Source organism: Pseudorasbora parva, chromosome 10 (assembly GCF_024679245.1).
Source record: "Pseudorasbora parva isolate DD20220531a chromosome 10, ASM2467924v1, whole genome shotgun sequence".
NCBI lineage: Eukaryota > Metazoa > Chordata > Actinopteri > Cypriniformes > Gobionidae > Pseudorasbora > Pseudorasbora parva.
The window spans coordinates 24,417,115-24,442,245 of NC_090181.1; the positions used below are offsets into that span (position 1 = coordinate 24,417,115).

Here is a 25,131-nt window from a genome sequence, read left to right on the forward strand (position 1 = left end):
CTAACAGAGCACGGTAACCCTGCTGTTTTAAATATTATGCATGCATGCATTTCCATAATGAATCCATCCAGCAGCATGAATGTAGTCATGAATGGATGTTTATTATTGTCATGGAAGTCCACAGCAATGAACAAAATAATTATCTTAATCAGTATGTTCACATCGTGTTCCAGTAAAAAACAAATGTGAAAACATCAATAAAACGTTTGTACGTGCGTGCGTGCGTGCGTGCGTGCGTGCGTGCGTGTGTGTGTGTGTGTGTGTGTGTGTGTGTGTGTGTGTGTGTGTGTGTGTGTGTGTGTGTGTGTGATAAAACTTGAATTGTAACGTTGTTGAAAGGAATATTTTGTTCATTAAGGCTGCATTTATTTTATTTTTGAAAAGTAAAAGATGTTTGTCTGGCTATCACCAGACCAAGCTCATTTTAAACATTGGTCTGGGGAGTCTGCGCTGTTTTTTCTACTGCACAAGAGGCGTGATTAACGAGCATTATTCAAATGACTCTGTACGCAATTGGATCAGACCACAAGAGGCGTGATCAAAGGGCAACGACCCATCCCTTCTCTATCCGTCATCATGTTAAACCTGCCAATAGCGGCAGGCGGATAAGCAGGTCTGTGACTGGTTACCGCAGATGTGTAACAGAACCAGTAGAAATGAATGTACAATTTTGTTGTGCTGCTTAAAACTACACTGTGTAATATTTTCCCCCATCTAGCAGTTAAAAGGTATATGACCATCCAGTGAATAATAGTGTATGTTCCTCTCAAATCTGATTTCGTTTTAACTCCTACAGTGGCCGATTTAGTCCAAGATTAACATGGCAATCCCCCTCTTCACATTCGACACGGTGCCATCGAGTGTTAAAACGCGAAAGGCGAAGCTTGAATTTATGGGTATATATGTATATGGGTATATATATACATATATATATATATATATATATATATATATATATATATATATATATATATATATATATATATATATATATATATATTTTTTTTTTTTTTTTTTTTTTTTTTTTGTGCCAACAATGCGCCTGAACACACCTCATTTTCAGACCAGCAGGTGCAAACAGATGGCCGTGAATGCATGTGCTATTTAAACAATTTTCATTTTCTTTCAAGTTGAAATTATCAAAAATGTATGATAAGGCCCATATTCTATGCAAACAAGTTGTAATGTCTAGATGGATGGATGAATGGGTGAATGTTATTCAAAAACTAGGCAAAATACTGATTTAATTAAATAGATTTTGCCATGAAGCTGAATTAGAACAGCACTGCTGTTTCCAAGCACTACAAAACTCAGCTGAGGCTCCATCTTAAATCCAAATCCATTGATTGCTGCACATGGTTCTAATTCGGATAAATGAATGATTTCAATCAACTAGCCTAGTAAAACGGTTGTTTGTTTTTCCATCATCACAAATTACTGTTGGGAAAATTGTTTGCTTTTTCCTTTTAATCTAAACATGAAACAAACTGTGTGAGATATTCCAGATCTGTTCATTCAAAGCTTCTTTGATCTTCATTTTCTCACACACATACAAATAAACCTCATGGTTTCTGTTTAGATTGTCTTTTATTTTGTCCTCTACTGTTTATTGAAACAAACTTCTTTGTCTTCTACTTTAGTTTTTCTTTAACTTCATCTTTTGAGCATTAAAAATAAATGTCACTACATAACTAATTTCAATTGCAGCTTTAGTGTTTGTTTATAATGTGTAATATTAAACATACAAAAACACTCTTCTAATATTTGTTTTACAATATTTCCCAGACTTCTGTGGTGGATTTCTTCTTTCTCATCTAAAAATAGCTCAGCTCTATTGGTGAAATCATCCGAGTTGCAAAAAAAGGAGTTATGATCATGATGAAGAGTAATTTTCACATCATGCATCGTCAGTCTGAATTTACAGGGAATGAATCTCTTAGCTGAACTCAGAACATGTGTATTGGAAACCAAATGACTCAACAGCTTCTGTGTCAATATTTCATTTGGCAATGTGAAGAATTAGGTTAAACTGCTGATGTGTGAGTTTGGCCTCATCTTTCATATTCAAAAGCCACAGAGCACAATTTAGCCTAAACCCCGTTGTGAATAATAAAGTATAAAAAGTGAAATTTAATATTACATTTTTAATGTTCATTTAAATATAGATCAATGTAATGTTTAAACTGAGGAAAAATAACGTTTGTAACTTCACTGATATTTGGGGGGATGTCTCAATGGATTTTCAAGAGCTTTGTGCGGCAAATCAATCAAATCTGCACAAACAGGTGCTTCTTTGCACCTGTTTTTTGTCTTGGTTATTAATAAAACGTCTCTTTTTAGTCTGGTAACACATTCACACATACTAGCTAGCCCCGGGGTATTTTGAGCACTGTGCATCAACGTCACTCCTGTTGAACAAATCATGACAGGCAACAGCAGTGTCTCAAGAGACTTCCATAATTCCTTGCAAACCAGTCAGAGACAAAATAGAAGCTAAACCCGAGAAAAAACTGCAACAGCCCAACACAGATATACACAAGTAAAAAGTCATATACACAAAGAATGTGTATATATCAAGTTAATTAATGACAGCCAGGCCTGTGAGAGTGTCTAGTGTTCAAAAGTGTAACTGAACATTTCTAAAAGTCAATGTTTCCCGATTAATGCTCGTGCTTTACAAATTAATGCAGCATCCATCCCATTACACATTTCTCAATCTGGTTTTGGGAATCCTTATTACCCGTACCTTCACAGATTTATATGCAAATAACTTTTTGCCACTTATAAACAAACAAAAAATTCTGATCTTTAAAGATGGGATGCATTAAACTTATCTATAGCAGGTAGAGTAAATTGTATAAACATTAACATCTTACCTAGATTCTTATACTTATTTAAATCGTTTCCAGTTTTTCTCCCCAAAAATTGTTTCCAATAACATTGATATGTAAATAAAACTATATCATCATTCTTGTGGGGAAGAAGGACCCCTAGAATTCGTAAAGAGCTCCTTGAAAGGCAAAAATCCTAGGCTTAGCTCTTCCTAATGTTATGGGCTACTGGGCCGCAAATCTTCAAAACATGATATGCTGGTTCACTTCCCCAGAGGTTGATTGGTGTAAAGCGGAGGCAAATACTTGTATCTCTATTTCGCTTTCTGCTTTAATAACAATGAAGCTACCTCTTCCTGCCTCTAAATATTCCTCAAGCCCAGTTGTACGTTCAACGCTCAAAATATGGTCACAGTTTAGACGAAGGCATAAACTCAGTAACTTTTGTATGCTAAGCCCAATTTGTAACAATTACTTTTCTTGCTGGAAAAAAGTTTTCAAGTAGCCTATGCAAATTTGCAGAGGATATAGTTTTGGCCAAGTGTAGTGATTTATATAAACAACACTTTTGCCAGTTTCGACGACCTCTCAGAGAAATTCCAGCTGTCACACTCTAACCTATTTTGATATTTTCAAGTCAATGATTGTTTCATTGAATAATATGTTTGGAAAAGAATGGTTGGAAGGGAGCATTTTGGACTTTTATGTTATCTTAATTCGAATTAGACCCCATTGACATGCATTATACAAAAAAACTGTTGTAGTTAAAAATCTACTCAAGAAACAAACAAACCTACATCTTGGAGGCCCTGGGGGTAAGCAGATAAGCATCAAATTTTATTTTTTGGGTGATCATTGGGTTTCATTTTATCCCTTTAAGCATTATTTATTTTTATTTCAATGTGGATTATTTGGTAAATCAGTCGCAATTTCAGAGCAGGCTTTCCAAACAGACTTTTACGCAATGGACTCGACAGTAACACGTGTTATTTCTTTGTTAATTCTAACATTTGGTCTGTGACCACTGACCAGTGATTTCTGATACGATTACTGTACAGTCAGATGTTCTTTGTCTATGTGTCTGTACATCAAGTGACTAAACGTCAAATTCAAATCGTTTCTTTTAGTGGGATGGAAATAATCTGAAAAACATGCTAAAAGTTTTCAAAAGAGTTCCACATGTAATACTTAGCTGTTACATATGCAAGGATGTTAGCCAATCACAGAAGTCTCACAGCAGACACGCCCTTTCAAACAAAGCGTTCAAATCAAAGAGCTAAAATAAGGGTAGAAAAGGGCCTTTTATTTCCTAAATTATGACAATTTTCATGAAAAATCATACAAACATTATAAGTGCACGGCAAGAAACATTATAAAACAATAAAACAATGCAGTTCAAGACTCCTTTAAAAGTAAAATGATTTCTGTATAGTCACATAACTAATGACTGGTCTGTGTGTGCAATTCCACAAACCTGGAAGACCTTCTGAACATATATAAACTGTTGAATTTTATAGAAAAGAGCATATAAATATAATAAAGTATAATCAATGAATTATGGATAATTTACTGCTATCATGAGAATAATATGTAATCAATAGAAAAGTATCTGATTGTGAGTATTTTAAAATGTAATATAATCTAATTACAAGTACTTCATTTTTTAACATTTGATTACATTTGATACATGTAACCAGTAACTACCCAGCACTGCTGATATTTAGGGGGGATTTCAAGAACGTGTGTAACAGGGCTAATCTGCTTTACACCTGCTTTTCCCCATCATAAAACATTTCATAACACAAGAGTTCCCAGCTTGACAGCCCCTGGTCACCCTTCACTTTCATTGTAAAGAATAGATTATTACATTAACACCCTCTGATCTACAGAAAAAGAAAAGAAAATCACATCGTTTTAGAAAGAACTATCCCATTAAATGATTCCTTTTAGAGCTAAATGTACAAAAATCCCTCACTAATTGCTCCTGCTGTCAGCCTTAACTTCCGGCCTCAAAATCACCTCAAATTTTGGATGACTTTGTAACAGGAGTTTTCTCTGTGTTTCTCTTAAGCACTTCGTTCAGCGTGTTTAAAATGATGTCTTTGTTGTTGAGAATGTTGTAGGTGGTGAGGTTGGCCAGCTTCTGGAAATCTTTAGGCTGGTAGGTAAGGTTATGAGTGGCAAATTGACAGAACGTACTAAAGTCAATATTAATATCTCCTTCTTTCATCTCCGCCTTACCCTCTCTCTTCACTCCTACCACACAAACACACACACACAATTGTTTTTAGTTGATATGAATACACTTTGTAATCTACTGAGTATCTTCATGCAAAAGAAGAATCTCTATCTAAAAAATTTAAAAGAACTATTGTTTGCCATCTTTTATGGACCCTTTTACCATTCTGAACCTGTGACTTTCTTTCTTTTGAGGAACACAGAAGATATTTGAAAATGCCTCTGTGTTTTTTATACATACAGTAAAAGTCAATGGGGTCCAAAGTTGTTTTGGATTCCATTAACTATCATTGCATGGAGAGAAAAAAATCTAAATTTCTATATTTTGGTGCGTAAATTATGAGATAATTTTAATTTCTGGGTGAACTATCCCTCTAATAATTCAAACTTTTTGGTAATAGTAAAAGTTAAAGATGGCCATACTCACCAGGAGCTTTAAACTGTTTGAATGAGGCATTGATCAAGGGAAAGTGAAGCACTATGGGAGCATCTGGATTGTCTTTATCTTCAAACACATAAACTTCCCTAATTGGCTCAGACCCCAACTTTTTGTAATCGATCTTTGGAAATGGAATCTTCCGATCAGCACAGTACTCCTGAATTTGCTTAATGGCCTATTGAACACACATAAACATCAAAATCACATTTTCCTCACGATCCTTCTCCCTGTAATCAGTTGAATCTTTCAGGGCTTCTCACCTTGAAATGGTCTGAGTCCCAAGCGTAATTCAGGGACAGAATGATGTCCGCATGTCTGTTACTCCGTAACACAGGAGGGAATCCTGACTTGAGGACAAAAGCAGAGTCCACCAAGCCAAGTGTGGCATCTGCTGGTGTCAGAGAGTTCGGGAAGGCGTCTGGGTGTGTGTCTGCAGAAAGTCTACTTTATAATTAGGCCATTCCCAGTTTGATTAAACTTATTCAAAAGGGTAATGATACAAAGTAGGCTAAACTTAACAACATAAATGATGTTCTGACCCTTGTGTGCGGTGAAGTCACAGTTCTCACAGTAGTTCCTGTGCAGGCTGAAGCCTCTCAGGAAGTTGAACGCTTGGCTAATAACAGGACGGCTGGTCAAAAAGTTGCTCAGCTTTTTTGCCATGTCAGTCATAGGGCTGACTTGAAGCGTGTCTGACGTTGTTGGTTTGTTGTCTGTGTCTACAGATAAAAGAAAATGATATTTATTTATAGTTTGCATGTAGATAAAACAAAATTAAACACAAAACTGAATATTTTGCATCAACATTATAAACACAGCTGGCTGGGTGAAGTTTTTATATGTTTTGCATCTTGCCTTCATTATGTGAAATGTCCAGTTTTAGAACATATTGCCAGATGGTGCTATATTGTAGTTATTTAAATATGCAAAGACAAAAATATATTGTACCTTTGTGCTAATACTTTGTGACTTATTTGCCCCTTATTTAGGGGTAACATTATTAAATAAATTGATTTCCACTACAAAATATACAATTTAAAAGAAAAGAAAACACTAGCTACAAAAGCTATAAAATGTCATCTGAACAAGAAGTAACATGTCTGCCACTTTTGTTCTGAATGACTGAGAAAAAAAAGCATTACAGTAAATCCCGCTACCAATGGTGATTCAACTTAATGCTCATTTAGCTCATATCACCTCAAAACCTGCAAATTATTATTATTGTTATGCTTTGTTCTCAAATTGTTAATGTTACCAAAATCAGTATTGTGTGACTATGTGTCTTTAGTGTGTATTAGCAATACCTGTAGATTTAAATTTCTGTACAGTCTAATCTTTTGGTTTTGACATGGCTGAATCTCCAGTTGTCACTGATGATTGTCGTTTGGACCTTTCTGGATTACAATACACCATCAAAATGGTGTTTAATTTGTCCCGCTTCTGTGAGCAAAGGCTATAAATGAATTGACACCTGCAGCATCCTCACATGCTTTACTACTATACTGTAAAAAATAGTTCACTGAAATTAAAATTTTGAGTTAATACAATGAACATTTTTTGAGATTCGACAACCTTTATTAAAATATTATTAAAAGATTCTATAAGCATATTGGGTAATTGTGTGTGTTTTATTTATGATTACCCAGTGAAACAATGATTTATCCAATTTTGTATGTGGTTCAAATACAGTAATATTTTGAGTTTCTATTTATTAAACATATTCACTTCATTGTATCAACTCAAATTTTTAATTTCAATAAACTCAATAATTTTAAGGCAACCAGGTTCCTTACTTTTTTAAGTTAAACCAACAAAAACCAACATTTTTTTTTTTTACAGTGTACTAGCCAGACTTGTTTGCTATACTACTACTGGCCGGACTCCTTTGCTATACTAGTACTAGCCGGACTCCTTTGCCATACTACTACTAGCCGGACTCCTTTTTTATGTATGTAGACGTGATGTAATGACACAAAAACATACTCGAATTTCTCAAGGAAATCCATCAGTACCACTCAAATTACAACACATTATTACAAGCTCACCGTAATGTTAGATTTTAAACACTGGCTTGTTATGTACTTGCTCAAAAATGGATTTTGGATAATTTTTAACCAAAAAAAAGTTACGGACTGTTTATTATTTTATTTTACGGAAATAAAATAATAAATGTATACTCTCTTTAAGTAGTCTACAGTCTTTTTTGTTTTGTTTTCCCTCTTCCTGAGTTCTTATTCCTTGTTTGTTTCCATGGTTTCCAATTGAGTTACGCATCTGGTTCTTGCTTTGTTTATTACCATCCCCGTGTATTCAAGCCCTGAGTTCTGACTGTTCTTTGTTCGGTGTAGTTAACGCTTTTGTGGAAGTGTTGTATGTTTTCTGAGTTTCTTTGTGTTCATTAAAGACTCCTTGGATCTATTTGCCTGTGCCATGCCTCTTTCCTTGTGGATTATTTCACACATGCTACAATTCATGACAAGTACACTTAAGAGGCCTTTTATTTCATTAGTGGTATTATCTGCAAGTAGTTTTTTAATATACTCTTAAGATCTGAAGTACACTACAAGTGCATAATATTTAATACAATTAAGCTCACTTCTTTTTCACAAGGGTACTCATTAACAAAGCTAAAAGTCAACCAAACTTATAAAAAGCGACATTGGGAATATTTGGTCAGGTTCTCATGGATATTGCCTTCCTCTTACCTGTGTTGTTCACTTCTTCCCCAATCTTGCTGGCCCAAGATGGGACCACTCCAGTCACAATACTCCAAAGCTGAGTCAGACTCAGAGAGAAAACACTGCTCCATATCCCTGCAAACACAGCACATCACACACTAAAATGTTGAATATAAACAATTTACTATCTTTAACTTAAAATGGTTTACCATTCATTAACCTTTGGAGTATTTAAATCTATTTACCCAAAAGAGAGTATATCCCAATTTCAGGGAGTTTCTTGACCATGCGGCCGAGGTAATATTCACTCCCAAAGTTTTGTGCAGGTATAAAGGCGCCATACTTGGTAAATCCAACCTCATATGGGGTGAACTCACACCATTCTGAGAAGAGAGCAAAGAGATGCTTGGACAACAAATTTACAGTAAGCACTTTAAAGTGATCAGTTGACTTAACTTAAAAAGTGAGGAAACCAATTGCATTAAAATTATACTACTTGTACTTGTGCGTAATTGAAAAAATGAAGTTATGCGGAATTGTTAAGTTCACATAACTTAAAATGTTCAACTATGCATGAAGTTTATTACTTAATTTTAAGGCAACGGGTTTCCAAGTTAAGTCAAGTAATCACTCTTTAAGAATTGATCTGTAAAGAACAAACATAATTAACTTATTGACCATAAAGGACCATTATCTATTAGGGCTGAAAGTAGCAGGCCAATTTAACCAGACAAAGTAAATTCAGTACCAGTCTCTATGACACTTCCTGTCTTGCCATTCTTCATGTTGAGGGCTGTGTAGATGGGTAGAGGGTTCTGACCCTTTGATAGTGCCATCTGCTGGTCAGATAGTGTACCCATTTTTTTCTGAGAAGGAAAGAATTTATGATGACGTTTCTGACAGAGAAAATTATTTAGAATTTTTATTTTTAAAATGTATTTTACATCTGTGCAATCAAGGGTTTTATGTACCTTCCCTTGCATGAGATACTCTATAGCCAGACCCCACATGTCGATGAGAGATACGAGATGTCCCTCTTTTGCGCACTCTTCCATCTTCTCTTTGTAATGATGTAGCTGCTCAGGGGAAAATACACTGAACACACTTTTAGAGAGCTCCTTCTTTATAGACTCCATAACCCCATTTAGGTCATTGTTTGACCAGTTAGGGTCACCATAGAGAGAAGCCATAGTCCTGTGAGACAACGAGATAAAGTTTGACGTTTAATGAACTTTGATGACGCAAAACTTGTTTGAAATTAAACCTGATGGCAAACAGAATCACTAGAGCAGGTCAAACAGGAGCCCGTAGAGCTCTCTATACACACCAGGTGGAGCCAGAAACCCCTGTGATGTAGCTGACCGCATCAAGAAGTTGGAGTTTTTGCAGGGCTCTTAGGGCTCCCAATGTGCCAATCATTGCTCTGCTCCCGCCCCCTGAACACACCACAGCCACCAATGGGACCTGAGAAGTCACATCAATCTTATAAATACACTAATCCAAACAGTTATTATATAAATTAAATAAAAAATGGAATGGGAACAATAGTTTGTCAGGTATAAGCCAGGAAGTGTGAGTTGAAGGTTTGTTTTCTTGCCTTGCTGGGCTCAGGTGCAGAGCTGAGATTCAGAGCTTTCTGTAGAGCTTGTGACACGACTATTCGTCTCTTCACCAGAAAACTCTTTTCTTCCACTGGAATATCAAAATCCAGACGCACATCCAACTTTTCATCATAGCTTCAGAACACACACACACATGATTATTCTGAGGGTTGAATGGAATCAGACCAAAACAAATTGTGGTGGCATAGAGTGTCATTTAACCACCAATTTCTGTTTTGGTTGATATATTAAATGCCAAAATAGTTTCTTTGAAAAGTCATTTCAATTATTTACCGGCTCTCTGCTGTGCTTAGCTGCAGATCCACTTCACCCTGAAAGAGTTTATTATTACTAGCTTTTCTTTTTATTGTAGACACAAAAAAAAGTTCCAATTTGATTTCAGCAGTGCTCACCTGTCCGACAGGCATGGAGAGTTTAATCTGCTGTTTGGCTGGTAATGATTTAATAGAGACTGATGACAGAACATCTACAGTCTTTGGATTTGTCCCATTCACTTCTGTCACAGCCTAGACAAACAATAAACATGGAAACAAATAAACAATCATTGTATACTCTCAGCTGTTCTAGTCATGCGCATGCGTTATTGTCAATCATTTTAGTAAGACATCTTATGCTAAGAATATCAGTAATCGATGACACACTTTTGGTGGGATGAGACTAAATTCAGTCTCCAGGTCTCTGTTGATGTAGTAGCATAGCGTCTGTGTGCCGCTGGGGTTTTCCACAGAGCCCGGGATCATACAGTCTTCCTTATATGCGCCTCGCAGTTTTAACACCATGCTCTTCTCCGCTGATGTAAACAAAGAGAAAAATACGAGGTCATTGTTTGCACTGTTCATTGGAACACCTTTAAAAATTGAATAAGGTCCTATTCATATAAAATAAAAATGTAAAATCTTATTTTAGAAGACTTGCTGTTATTATGAAATCGAACATATTTTAGTATTGCTTATTTCTCATGCTTTCAGTGGTTATCATGAAGAAATATATCATGTATAGTTAAATATTTGATTGAGGGTCTGATATGCAGAACAAATTACCATTAGTCTTTAGACGTTTTTGCACCTTCACGTCCAATGCACAGAATGGGCCTGCCTAAAAATTATGGAAAAACTGTGTTTTTAATGTTTTACTTTTAAGTTCAACTAAGATTTTCCAATATACAGTCATTTTTGTTTTATGGCAACCTGAACTTATTCTTTATGATACTGCTGAAGAATTGTATACAATGTTTGTGTAAAATATATAAAACATAAATGTCTAATGATGCACATAAGCATTTTACTCAATACAATATGTGCATTTATTTTGCAACATCATGAAAACATTTTAAGTGTAAGTCGTTTGAGCTTACTGAAATATAATATTCAATTATATTGATAAAATACCATGATCATTTCCAACCTGTTCTTTTTTTTAAATGTATCAAAACTCTTACCATCAGCACTCCATTAGAGAGGTATGGTGCAGGCTTCTCAGAGCTTTAAAAAGAAAAGGAAGAGATAAAATGACTGTTTAATTCAGACTGATGTAATAGTATTTTAGATGTATTTTTTAATAGGGAGGAATTAGGCTATTACTAACTAATCTGGATTACCCCACATGTATAAGTGGTTATTGGTGGTGGAAATGACACAGCCATTGTTGTTTTTGCAGATTATTTTTATGTTTTATTTTTTACAGATTGTTATCATTTTCACTCACCTCTCTGTCATTTCAAACTCCACCCAAAGCTCACTCTTTTTCTGGAAAGAAAAGTACATCATAATCATTGATAGGACGGGTTGCATTCCCGGTCATAAGTGACCAGACACCTAAACATTAAACTTCCTCCACCCCAGTAAAACCAATGCAATTTATTTTTCTTTAATAATATTTTTTTCTTTTTAATTTTGTATTTCGAGATGATTTGATGGTATTTTTTTAATATTTATGCAATAATAATGGTCTATTTTTGCCATTGAAAATTATGAAATATTAATATTATTATTATTATTATTATTATTATTATTATTATTATTATTATTATTATTATTATTATTATTATTTATTTTATTGCAGACTTTTAGGTTAAAATAGAGACTAAAAATTCATAATGAAAATAAAATATTTGAAGGCAGATTAGCGCCCTCTTTTGGAATTATTTAAGAAATTATGCAACCATAGGTGTAATCCTCTAGACAGAGGTCTCTATGGAGGGGCTTGTCAATTCCCTAGTTTTACTTTTGAACACATTTACAGTTTTTCTCAATTGTTAACACACAAATTCTGGTACTTGAGACCACAACATGTAACTCATGCACCAACCCCCTCGAACCAATTCTGCTAAACTACAAGCACAGTTCCTGCTTTATACTCAAATTGCAGTTCTAAAACACACTATTTTCAAAACACTACACACAATTCTCTGCTTTTGGCACAATTTTCATGCAGAAAATATCTTGTTTTCACAAGGAACACACTGCCATTCAAATATGCACATCACAAGGGCAAACACTCGTCACACAGTTTTACAATTAGCAATCAGAGCTTTAGCATAAAAGGGCAACAGAACAGAACAGAAGAGAAGATTATTATTATTATTATTATTTTACTTTTTTACTGTAACTGTATACAGTAAATTCTTCTGTTGTTTTGTATGTAGTGTATGTGCAACTTTGTGTTGGTTGGGAATGGGATGTACACTGTGTACATTGTTTTTGCAGGAAAAATAAAATAAAATGTTACTGTGTATTTGTGTGTTCTGAGTATGAAAACAATATTCTCAAATATTTTACAACACACTTATGTTTGTACTGTAACACTGAACCAAAAAAGGCCTCAGTCATTATGATGAACGGAGAAGTATTTTACATTCATCATAGTGTTTTACATTGAGCACATCCGTGTTCAGCTGGTTCTTATAAATGTCTATACATATGATGGTTTGTGTGTGTCATTTGAAAACAAAATCCCATTTTGAGAAGAAATAACATTGTTTTGAATGTAAAGTTTCATTTTGCAGGAGAATTGAGGGTTTTACCCATTGTGTGTGTTTTTTTGGATTTGTGTGTAGAGTTCTGAGAATATGAGGCATGCTTTCAGAAAATGTGTGTAAACAATTGAGAAAAACTGTAATTATTTTATTTTTTTAGATGGATTTGAATATATATTAAAAAAATAGCAAAGACTATTTATTATAATTTTTCTTTGTTAGAAATAGTGTTTTTTTTTCTGTGAATTTGTGTTTTTGAAGATTTCACATTAAATTCCTAAGGTGGTCATTTTTGAGAGCACAAGTAGGAGTATATTTTTTTACAACTTGCTCAAATAGTGTCCTCATTTTTTTTGTGTGTTTACATACCTAATGCCATAAAAGTGATTTTATCTGTGATTTTTGATAATTCAAAATGTGGTTGATAGGTTCAGGTTTTCATAGGTGTGTTTGTGTATGTGTGTGTGTGTGTGTGTGTGTGTGTGTGTGTGTGTGTGTGTGTGTGTGTGTGTGTGTGTGTGTGTGTGTGTGTGTGTGTGTGTGTGTGTGTGTGTGTGTGTGTGTGTGTGTGTGTGTGTGTGTGTGTGTGTGAGTGGATGTATCAATATCACACTCTTGATGTTTAAGAGTATCACCCCTTTACTGCTGTGTACTTTTTGAGCATTGTGGCCGATTTGTAGATTGTACACACACAAATATTCTGAGAATTTTGTGTTTTAACCGATTTCCCAATCATTTCCTATGGTCGGTCATTTATGACCAAAGACAATGAACGCTGCTTTTTTTTTTTTTTTTTTACGACCAATTAGCATGCTCGAATCATGACCCCAATTTTTTTGTGTGTTTGTTTACATACCTAATGCTAAAAAAGTCACCAAGTTTCATATCATTCTAATGAAGCTGTGATTTTTTACATTTTAAAACAGAACATTTTCCGGTTAGAAGTGACCAAAGAGCACCAGAGGTAACGGAATAGACACCAAAGGCTACTTCCACTTTGAAGACTTTGTAAAATAAAATGGGAAAAAAATTGTGATAGCTAGTACCTACTTTATTTTAGGTGGCCTTAGCTACTATGTACTAACATTTAAATGAATAATTTGATACAATGCACTTATTGAGTACACATGTGTTTGCATTGTGCTTAAATTTTTACATGTTTTACCTGTGTGTAATTACATCTGTAATTACAATAATTTCACTGTTAACACCTAACCCTACCCTTAAACTTACCCATCCCACCACACCTGTCTCTAACATTACCTGTATTCCACCTCAATATCAGCAAAAGTGTTTTGCAATACAATATGAACACAATAAGTACATTGTACTTATTTTTTTGTAAGTACAGTTAAGGCCACCTAATATAAAGAGAGACATCTTCTAAGTTTCATCTTAAAAAATATTTCTACCTTATCATCTGAAATAAAGCATTTTGTTTGCTTTTGTCCTGGTGTGAGGTTATTAATGTCGAATAGGATGGTGGAGCAGTAGTCATCTTTCGTGAATACGTCCGCATCAAAAATGTGGAATTCCAGAATGTTCTGAGGAGACAACACAATGGCAAATATAGGGTGAAAATTCTGCCTAGATCATGTATCACAAATTAGCAAGTTCATATAAAATAAAACTCAGGGCAATGGAACAATTTTAGCCATTGGTTGGCAATTTTATCTTGGAAAGTATTTTAGCGGTTTAATTATTGTGATTAAAGTTTTAGTTTATTCAAATGATTTGTAAAGGATGACTCTGCTGGCATAATTGCATTTCACTGTCATTGGCATAACCAGCACGTCAGTTATCTCTGTCATTATTCAACAACAATGGTTGGAAGGTTAGAAGGGCAAGGCTCAGTTGCAACAAACCCTTTCAGTTAAGAAAACCCTTAGTAATACATGTAAGGGCGTTATTTATTTATTTAAGAGTTTTCTTGCAACAGTTTAAAACAGATTTCACCTTGACACCGCTGTACACTCTGAAACGAAACATTTCGTTCCATTTTGGAGCATCAGTATTATTTACTGTCTTGGTGCGATGGCAGCAGGCACAGGCCGTTGGTAACTTTAAGACGACGTAGCAGTCACATTTAGACACTGGAGAGAAAAAGCAAAGTTAGTGCACGCTAAGCACGCTTGTTAGGTGGAGTATGTGTTGTACTATGCAGCAAATCAAAGTCAGCAAAGTCACACTAACACATAATACACCCAGATCACCTATTATAAAGCATTTTTATTGATATTTCAAGTCACAATGTTTTTGAGGGCTGATGTACTCACAAATGTCATATGACTGGTTGAATTTTCCCCGCAACACTGTAACACTCAGGTTCCAGTACGGCATGAACTCTTTCTGTGAGACAGAAGCAAAATTAAACTGGTTTAAACCAGTGATTGGAATTTGTAACAGCAAAATATGTGCTTCATACAGAAGATGTAAGAAATATGTGAATTAATTCCACTCATTTCAAATGATCCCTTCAGGCTAAACTTAACAACAAATGAAAATATAAAAATATGACTTAAAAAATATGGAGCATTTAGTATTGCTAATAGGCCTACAGATGCATTCATGATCATTGCCTGTGTTGCTGGGTTTTTTTTAATTGCCATACCCTATTGACATTTCATGTTGCAGTTTTGTTTTATTATTGTTACTACAAATAGATTTACATAAAATTAACATTTAACAATAAGCATAGTAAAACAAGCATTTAGCTTGCAAAAAAAAAAAAAAAAGTTCTACGCTTTTGTTTAAACGTAGGCCTATTTAAACAAAATTCACAAATTTTTATCCAAATTAAGTTTTTAGCCTATTAATGTAAAAATATTTAACAAAAGTGCCCAAATGAATTGCTACAACTCTTTTAGCTAATGACATATTTGTTGTAACTACAATAAAAGAGAGATTAATTATTATTATTATTTTTCATTCTCAATAGTTTCTGGTTAACAAACCAAAACAAACTTTCATATCTGATTTCATCATATGAATCACTGTCATAACGGACCCGATCAATATCCTGGATGTTTGTTCGTAAAGCTGATATTTGTGGTTTAAAGCTAAAATAGTAATACTACAAAACAAGTAGGTTAATTCATCACTGTCAATATCTGTGAGCTAGTAACCTACCTTCAGCATTGTCGTCATTTCAGCAAGCCAACAGTGAAGTCTCAAAGGCAGAAGATGAAATGAAGATATCGCTTGTCAAAGGGAGATATAAAAGAGAAAACCAGAGGAACTTGTTTGTCGCCAGCCCTTCGCACCCTGATAAAATATTTGATGGTGTGTTAAAGTAGCCTGTGGAGTTTGGGTTACAAAAATTATCCTCCCTCTGTTTGCGGTTATCTTCGATTGATATTAGCCTATCTATTATAATTAATATGACATTTGCCCCAATACACTCCTAATTAGCCTACTGCTTATTACGATAAGACGCAAATGACAAATGTTTTGACTAGCGCTGCAGTGTCAGGGCACGGGGAAACCCCTAAACTTTTAAAAGGTGAAGATATGACAGCAGCCATTTAAATGTTTTATTATTAGCCTATTATTATTATTTTTTTTTTCTATTTTATTTTTTTATTGTGAACATGGGACAGTAAGGACTAATGGAAGGAATGTTAAATATGCAGGGATCCATCAATCAGTCTCTCTTGTGGTGTGATCTATAATAATGTTACATGCCTGGGCGCTAGGGGGCGAGAGGGAGCCTTCCTATCAAGATAGCGGGGCAGTTCGGGAGTGAATAAAAGAGGTTAAGCCATGTAAACACGAGCTGCTGCGTCTTTATTGCTTTTATCAAGAACCCAACACGACATGGTGTCAGAAGTGGTGCAAAACAGATGAATGGATAGCGGATATTATATGAGAAGAGGGGGAGTGTAAAAAGTTGGAAAAAAAGCAAGCATGTCGCAAGCACAACGGGGACAGCAAGCTGAACAGAACGACCCTCCACAGCTTCCTGCGAAAGCATCGGCAATGTTCTCAATAAATCCGCCAGAATCATTCGACTTTGCTAGGCCACAAGACTGGGAAAAGTGGATAAGACGGTTTGAGCGCTTCAGAGTGGCTAGCGATCTGGATAAGTCATCAGACGCTAATCAGGTGAACACGCTAATTTATTGCATGGGGGACGAGGCGGATGATGTGTTAAAAGGGCTAACATTAACCGCGGAACAGAAACTGATATACAGCTCCGTCAGAGACGGTTTCACAAACTTTTTCGTGCCGAAGAAAAACGTGATATACCAGAGAGCCAAATTTAACCAGCGAGTTCAGGGGCCGTCCGAATCAGCAGACTCGTTCATAACTGCTTTATACGCACTGGCGGAAGATTGTGAATATGGGGCACTGCGCGATGAGCTGTTGAGAGACAGGATCGTAGTGGGCATTAGAGACACTGTGCTTTCACAGAAAATGCAGATGGAGAGCAGGCTGGATCTGGCAAAGGCCATTAACATGGTAAGACAAGCGGAGGACATTAAACGGCAACAAACGGATCTGAGAGGAGATGCTGCACATGCCAATAAATCTACAGTGGATGCAGTACACACTAAGAAAGCAAAACAGCTAGCCTGGAAAAATAAAAGACAGCCAGTGAAACAGCACAAAGATAAACACGAAACACAATTAGGAGCAGAGCATAGGTCATGCCCTAAATGTGGTAAGTCACATGCTAAATTCCAGTGCCCAGCAAAGAATGCAGACTGCCACAATTGTGGTAAACGAGGACATTATGGCAAAGTGTGCAAATCTACTAAAAGTGTGAGTGCTGTCACAGAAGACAACGATATATTCCTGGGAACTGTTGATGCTGGAGATCAGGCATGGACTGTAGACGTACAAGTGAGGCGTTCTAATGTGAGATTTAAGATTGATACCGGAGCGGACGTTTCTGTCATACCAGAGCAAGTGTATAGACAGGTATGCAGTGGCACTTCATACAAGCTAACTCAAAGCAACAAAGCACTGTTTGGGCCAGGCCGTGTACCTCTCGCTGTAGTGGGTGTAGCCAGAGAAGTACTGAAATGTGGGGATAAATGCACCACAGAGGACATCTATGTTGTGAAGCACCTGAACACAGCTCTGCTGAGTAGACCTGCCTCAGTTAGCCTCAGACTTGTAGCCAGAGTAGAGAGCATTGACTTAGAGTCTGTAAAACTGCAATATCCAAAGCTGTGCGGCGGGTTAGGTTTAGTACAGCATCAGTACACAATCAAGCTCAGACCAGATGCCAGGCCCGTGTCCTTGAAAGTGCCTCGCCGTGTTCCACTGCCCTTAATGGGAAAAGTAAAACAGGAACTCCAGCGCATGGAGCAGCTAGGAGTCATTAGCCGGATCGAACAGCCGACAGAGTGGTGCTCTGGCATGGTGGTGGCACCAAAGAAATCCAAGGATGAAATCCGGATCTGTGTAGATCTCTCTCCCCTCAACGAAGCGGTGTGCAGGGAAAAATTTATCCTCCCATCTGTGGACCAGACGCTAGGTATGCTGTCTGGCGCAAAATTATTCACCAAGCTGGATGCTAATATGGGGTTTTGGCAAATCCCATTATCAAGAGACTGTGCCCATTACACCACTTTTATCACCCCATTCGGGCGCTACTTCTTCAACCGCCTACCATTCGGCATAGCTTCAGCTCCAGAACATTTTCAGAACCGGATGGTGACAGAGGTGACAGAAGGCTTAGAAGGAGTCGTCTGCCACATGGATGACGTCCTTATATGGGGTTCCACACAGGCAGAGCACGACACACGGGTGCATGTGGTTCTGCAGAGGGCACAGGCGGCTGGCATCACACTGAATACAGCTAAGTGTGAGTTCAGCAAAACCAAGGTGAAATTTCTCGGATACATCATCTCAGCAGATGGGATAAGCCCAGATCCAGAGAAGACCCGTGCTGTACGCGAGATGGATCCTCCACACAACATCAGTGAGCTCAGGAGCTTTCTGGGCATGGTAAATCAACTTGGCAAGTTCGTGCCCAATTTAGCGGACAAAGATAAAGCTCTCAGAGACCTGCTTTCAAAGAAAAACCTGTGGTATTGGGGGCCTGAGCAGCAGAGAGCGTTCACCAGCCTTAAACAAGAGTTAGTGTCCACGCCGGTCCTGCAGTTGTATGACCCAAACAAAGAACTGAAAATATCAGCTGATGCTTCGGCATATGGGCTAGGCAGTGTACTCCTGCAGAAATGCCAGGAAACCTGGGCGCCGGTGGCATATGCGTCCAGGGCGCTCACAAGCACAGAGCAGCGCTATGCTCAAGTGGAGAAAGAAGCACTGGCCCTGACCTGGGCATGTGAACGTTTCAGCGACTTCATCACTGGTCTCCATTTTGAGCTTGAGACAGACCACAAACCCCTCGTGAGCTTGCTGGGTGGACAAGCGCTGGATTCCCTCCCACCTAGAATACAAAGATTCAGGATGAGACTCATGAGGTACAGGTACACAATCACACATGTCCCAGGGAAAAGCCTCACAACAGCAGACACACTGTCGCGGGCACCGCTGAAGAGTGGTGAGACCGACGGAGATGGCTTGTTGGAGGAAACCAACATTTATGTGGACTCTGTATTTGCAAACTTACCAGCAAGTGAGACCTACTTATCCGAACTGCGGAAACACCTAAGTGCGGACAGCGTGTGTGCCGAAGTGATGAAATACTGCATCGAAGGCTGGCCTGATCGCAGTAGACTTGACACGATGGTAAAACCTTACTGGACCGAAAGGGCTGTGCTCAGCACTCACAATGGCCTATTATTGCGGGGTACTAGGCTAGTTATCCCATCGGTAATGAGAAATGGAGTGCTAGAGAAAATTCATGAAGGGCACCAGGGAATAGTTAAATGCCGCGAACGAGCCAAACAATCCGTGTGGTGGCCGGGGCTAAGTAGCCAGATAAGCGAGCTGGTGTTGAAGTGCACTGTGTGCATTAAAGAACGTGCCAATAGGACTGAGCCTCTTATGCCTTCCAAGCTACCTGATAGGCCATGGCAGAAGCTTGGGGCTGATTTGTTTACACTGAAAAACAAAGACTACTTGCTTGTTGTGGACTATTTTTCCAGGTATGTGGAGGTGGCCCAGCTGAGCCCGACAAGAAGTGTGGATGTGGTAAAACACCTCAAGTCAATTTTCTCCAGACACGGCATACCAGAGATTCTAGTCACGGACAACGGGCCTCAGTTTGCAGGGGCTCACATGACAGCTTTCGCCACCGAGTATGAGTTTGAGCATGTAACAAGCAGCCCAAGATACCCTCAAAGCAATGGGGAGGCCGAGCGTGCCGTCCAAACCATCAAAAACTTGCTTAAGAAAGCAACTGACCCCTACCGTGCGCTGTTGGCTTACAGGAACACTCCTTTGAGCAATGGCTTTAGTCCGGCCCAGCTGCTCATGGGGCGCCGCCTGCGCACAACAGTGCCAGTTCTTCCGGCGGTGTTGGATCCAGCTATCCCAGACCTTCAGTCGCTGCAGCGTAAGGAAAGAGAGAAGAGGTGGATGGACTCAAGCAATTATGACCGCAAACACAGAGTGAGAAACCTCTCTGATCTGTCACCAGGAGATCAAGTGTGGATTACAGATACAAGATCTACAGGTACTGTGACATCTGCACATGAAACACCAAGATCTTACCTGGTCAGTGGACCACAGGGTACCGTAAGGCGAAATCGCCGCCACCTTGTGCCCATGTCGGCAGATAACACCGGTGAATCACATGAACATGCTGCAAGGGTTAATCTGAAGGACTCTCTGACAGACACTGGTCAGGATTCTCCAGAGGAGCATCCGTGCTCTCCTCAAGCTGTGAGAACCAGATCTGGCAGAACTATCAAAAAACCAGATAGACTGGACCTGTGAGAAATGTGAAAAAAAAAAGAAAAGAGAGAAAAAAAAAAAAGTGAAATGTAAAAAAAAAAAAAGGAAAAGAAAAGAAACAGTGAAATGTATTGGTGGGGCAATGCAAAATGGTTTGTTTAAGTGGTCTTAAGGGAAGTTTAATCCTGTTGAGTGTTAAATGTTATGGAGGCTACTGTGTGTTCATTTTTAGCCTAAAAGAAACCTAAAAGAGTTCATAAGCTTGAGTGTAATCTTGTACCTATGTAAATTAGGGGGAAAAGGAAAGAGCTAAATAGATTTTGTAAAGAAATGGGTTATAGTATCCCTGATATTTCACAGTGTAGTAAATGTAAGATTAAGAGTTTGATGTAATAGTGATAAAAGATGTAGGTCACAGTTTATTGCTTTTCAGAAAGGGAGATGTGGTGTGATCTATAATAATGTTACATGCCTGGGCGCTAGGGGGCGAGAGGGAGCCTTCCTATCAAGATAGCGGGGCAGTTCGGGAGTGAATAAAAGAGGTTAAGCCATGTAAACACGAGCTGCTGCGTCTTTATTGCTTTTATCAAGAACCCAACACGACATCTCTCTCTCTCTCTCATAATCTTCTATGCTTTATTGAAGAACAAACATACCGGTATGTTGCTAGCAGTTGCTAAGAGTTCTGGGCAGTGATACACTGCACTTTTGTCATGCTCGTACAAAACGTGGGGAAAACACGATTCCTGGCAGCCTCGCTGCATGTCAATATCCAATGATCACTGGGTCTTTGGTAAGTTGTAAGGAGCACTATATTGAATCCATCCTTTAGTTTAAAAAACCGTTTGTTTTACTTGAGTTTTCCCTTATTCAATTCAGTCACACAGCAGCTCTTCTGACTCAGGGGCGTGTTCTGGCGGGAAAGTGACGTCGATGCATAGGCTACTCTCTCGATGGCAGTTGCTTAGTTTAGGTAGCTTATATAATAATGAATTTTATTTATAAAGCACTACATTCTACAGAAAATATATAGGCTACAGTGAGTACGGAAAGTATTCAGACACATTTTCATTGTTTGAACTCTTTTTTTTTATATATATATATAGGCCTATATTGCAGATTTGCTAAAATCATTTAAGTTCATTTTTTTCTCATTAATGTACACACAACACCCCATATTGACAGAAAAATACAGAATTGTTGACATTTTTGCAGATGTGCAAAAAAGAAAACCTAAAATATCACATGGTCCTAAGTATTCAGACCCTGCTCAGTATTTAGTAGAAGAACCCTTTTGATATAATACAGCCATGAACCTTTTTGGGAAAGATGCAAGTTTTTCACACCTGGATTTGGGGATCCTCTGCCATTCCTCCTTGCAGATCCTAATCAAGTCCAGTCAGTATAATCTAACACAGCTGGACTCAAATGAAGGTGTAGAACCATATCATGGTGTTTTTCTTTCAATGTGGGGTGCTATGTGTGTCACGTCACATACAAAGGAAAATGGTGCGAGGACTTAACTGCAGAAATGAATGATTTATTTATTAAAAGAAACATAAATACAAAACAAAACCCACAAGGGGGCAAAACACCTAAACTAGAAATAACAGAACATAGCTTAAACATACCATAAAAGGAATCACAGGGAAGACGGGAAACATAAGCCCCGTTTCCACCAAAATTACCTGGAACAATTTGTACCAGGAACTTTTTTACAGGAACTTTTCTCCCCCCCAGACCTGCAGCTGTCTGCGTTTCGACCGCGATAAAGTTCCGAGAAGATTAGGCAAATTAGTCCGGTGATGTAGGACTGCGCGCGACTGCTCCTCCAAATCAGTGAAGGACAGTAATCATTTTTAAGTGTACCGATTGAAAGATTTAGTGAACTGTTTACATGAGACGTTATCTAAACCGATCTGGTGTTTACATGTGATGACTTTCAATCGCAATCATTTTGTCACATACAGTTTGTCTGCCGCACCAAAAATGTCAACGCTGTTTTCTCCAGCAGCTGGAGTGTGTTAACTGTAGCCATAGCAACTCTTAACGGCCACCAGGACTAATACAGTATTATTTATAGCTATTTGTTGTAAAGTGTAATAATCATCTCAGAAAAAAAAAATCTTCTGTCAGGCGCAGTTAAAGTAAAAACTGCCCGGGGCAATATACGCTGTGTCATTACTCCAACATTATCTTCATAACTTACGAAATAAAAAGTTTACCCCTCAGAAAAATGTACTTTCCTCTCTTGTCAACATGAGCGCGGCGCGCGCCGTCACGTCATGTAAGGACTTTTAAAAATGCCTGAACTAAAATGCTGCGTGAGCTCAACCAATCAGCATGTTCAGCGCCCAAATCCCGCCCTCGAAAGTTCCTGAACTTTGAAAAAGTACTACCTCGCGAGCAGGGCCGTTTGGAGGGGGAAATATTTACCCGGAACTTCATTTAGACCCTGGTTCCTGCGGTCTAAACACACGAAGTACCACCCAAAGTTCCTAGTTCCTGGGTAAAGTTCCTGTGGTGGAAACGGGGCTATATACATTACAAGGATCCGACCCAGACTGACAAACAGAAGGAGCTTATAAAGGGAACAAAAGAGGCAGGGACCGAGAGAACACAGGTGGGAGAAATCAAACACTAATTAGAAAACAAGGAGGGAGAGATCAGACAATGACAGAAGCACAATGGCCATACTGACAAAACCCACATGTGCACACAAGACAGGACAGGCATGTGACATTACCGCCTCCGTAAGGTGCGGCTACCAGACGCTCCACTAGGGACGGGCAAGACAGATCAGGGAGGGACGGGAGGGACAGAACAGGGCGGGACGGCAGGACGGGACGGGAGGCACATACCAAGGCGGGACGGGAGGGACAGACCAGGGCGGGACGGGAGGGACAGACCAGGGCTGGACGGGAGGGACAGACCAGGGCTGGACAGGAGGGACAGACCAGGGCTGGACGGGAGGGACAGACCAGGGCTGGACGGGAGGAACAGGGGAAACAGAGAAGGAAGGAACAAACAAGGGAGGGGTCAGCAAGGGAGGAATGGGGAAAACAAAATTTTCAGGAGGCCATGGTGGTCCACAAAGTTCAGGCGCCCAGGGTGACGCGGTCATAACAGGACGCCGAGTCGGCCAGAGCAGGACGCCGGTTCGGCACGGTCAGAGCAGGGCACCGGGACAGCGCGGGCAGAGCAGGGCGTTGGAGTGACGCATCCGGCACAGCAGAGTCCACCGGAACACTATCCACCGGCACAGAGACCCCCGGCACAGGGACCACCGGAACACGATCCACCAGCACAGGGACCACCGGAAAACGATCCACCGGCACAGGGACCACCAGAACACGATCCACCAGCACAGGGACCACCGGAAAACGATCCACCGGCACAGGGACCACCGGAACACGATCCACCGGCACAGGGACCACCGGAACACGATCCACCAGCACAGGGACCACCGGAAAACGATCCACCGGCACAGGGACCACCAGAACATGATCCACCGGCACAGGGACCACAGGAACACGATCCAACAACACAGGGACCACCGGAAAACGATCCACCAGCACAGGGACCACCAGAACACGATCCACCGGCACAGGGACCACCGGAACACGATCCACCGGCACACGATCCACCGGCACAGCGAGCACTGGCACAGGGACCACTGGCACAGGGACCACCGGAACACGATCCACCGGCACAGGGACCACCGGCACACAATCCACCTTCCACCTGGACCCCCGGAATAAAATCCCTAGAGGGACTGGAGTCCAGCCAGTTCACAAACTCCCAAAAGTCCGGGGTCTCCATTCTCTCAACCTCCTTGGGGCTGAGAGGCATGTCCAGGCAGAGGTAAAAACCTCTGCCTTCTCTGTCTCATTAAGATACAGGTGATCCACCTCCTTGAGGAATTGGCAGGAAAACTCTCTCACAACCGCCCCCTGTTGGCGGATATACTTAGAGTTTACCTGCCGCATCACCTGTAACTGTCTGTTGAGGTCCATAGTACACGGAGAACAAAATGACCACTACCTTCTGCTGAGTCCTCCTAGTAGGGTCGGATCCTTCTGTCACGTCACATACAAAGGAAAATGGTGCAAGGACTCAAATGCAGAAATGAATGATTTATTTATTAAAAGAAACATAAATACAAAACAAAACCCACAAGAGGGCAAAACACCTAAACAACTTTTTGTTGGTTTAACTTAAAAAAATAAGTAACCTGGTTGCCTTAAAAAAATTGTTTATTGAAATTAAAAATTTGAGTTGATACAATGAAGGAAATTTGTTTAATAAATAGAAACTCAAAATATTATTGTATCTGAACCACATAAAAGAATTTGATAAATCATGAAAATTGCACTATTTGGCATGTTTCACTGTCATCAGGAGAGAGATCAGAGGGAGAGTCACATTTTGGTTATATTCTAAGAATGTTGTGTGTGGAAGAAAACCGTCCAATATCCATGAATGCCAGCCCTCTTGTCCATCATTACACTCCTTCAGACAAAATTGAGCCATT

At 39.0% G+C, this 25,131-nt stretch overlaps 1 protein-coding gene across 1 annotated transcript; it reads right to left on the reverse strand.

Moving 5' to 3' along the window:
• Positions 1-4,192: 4,192 nt before the first annotated feature.
• Positions 4,193-21,445, reverse strand: pla2g4f.2 (phospholipase A2, group IVF, tandem duplicate 2). The gene is made up of 21 exons (XM_067454615.1): positions 21,254-21,445; positions 15,912-16,046; positions 15,059-15,131; positions 14,739-14,875; positions 14,195-14,326; positions 11,513-11,553; positions 11,247-11,289; positions 10,849-10,903; positions 10,450-10,598; positions 10,201-10,314; positions 10,082-10,119; positions 9,784-9,922; positions 9,514-9,650; positions 9,158-9,380; positions 8,935-9,052; positions 8,432-8,569; positions 8,214-8,321; positions 6,048-6,227; positions 5,769-5,938; positions 5,497-5,683; positions 4,193-5,087 (listed from the first exon to the last, which is right to left on the reverse strand). Exons 2-21 carry the CDS (start codon positions 15,927-15,929, stop codon positions 4,852-4,854), a joined length of 2,436 nt encoding a protein of 811 aa, XP_067310716.1. The 5' UTR covers positions 15,930-16,046; positions 21,254-21,445; the 3' UTR covers positions 4,193-4,851.
• Between the last annotated feature and the right edge of the window lie 3,686 nt (positions 21,446-25,131).

Coding starts and splice junctions, on each gene's coding strand:
- pla2g4f.2 (XM_067454615.1), bottom strand. Junction 9,651..9,783: donor CTGCACCTGAGCCCAGCAAG/GCAAGAAAACAA, acceptor GTGACTTCTCAG/GTCCCATTGGTGGCTGTGGT. Junction 8,570..8,934: donor AGGAAGTGTCATAGAGACTG/GTACTGAATTTA, acceptor CTCTCTTCTCAG/AATGGTGTGAGTTCACCCCA.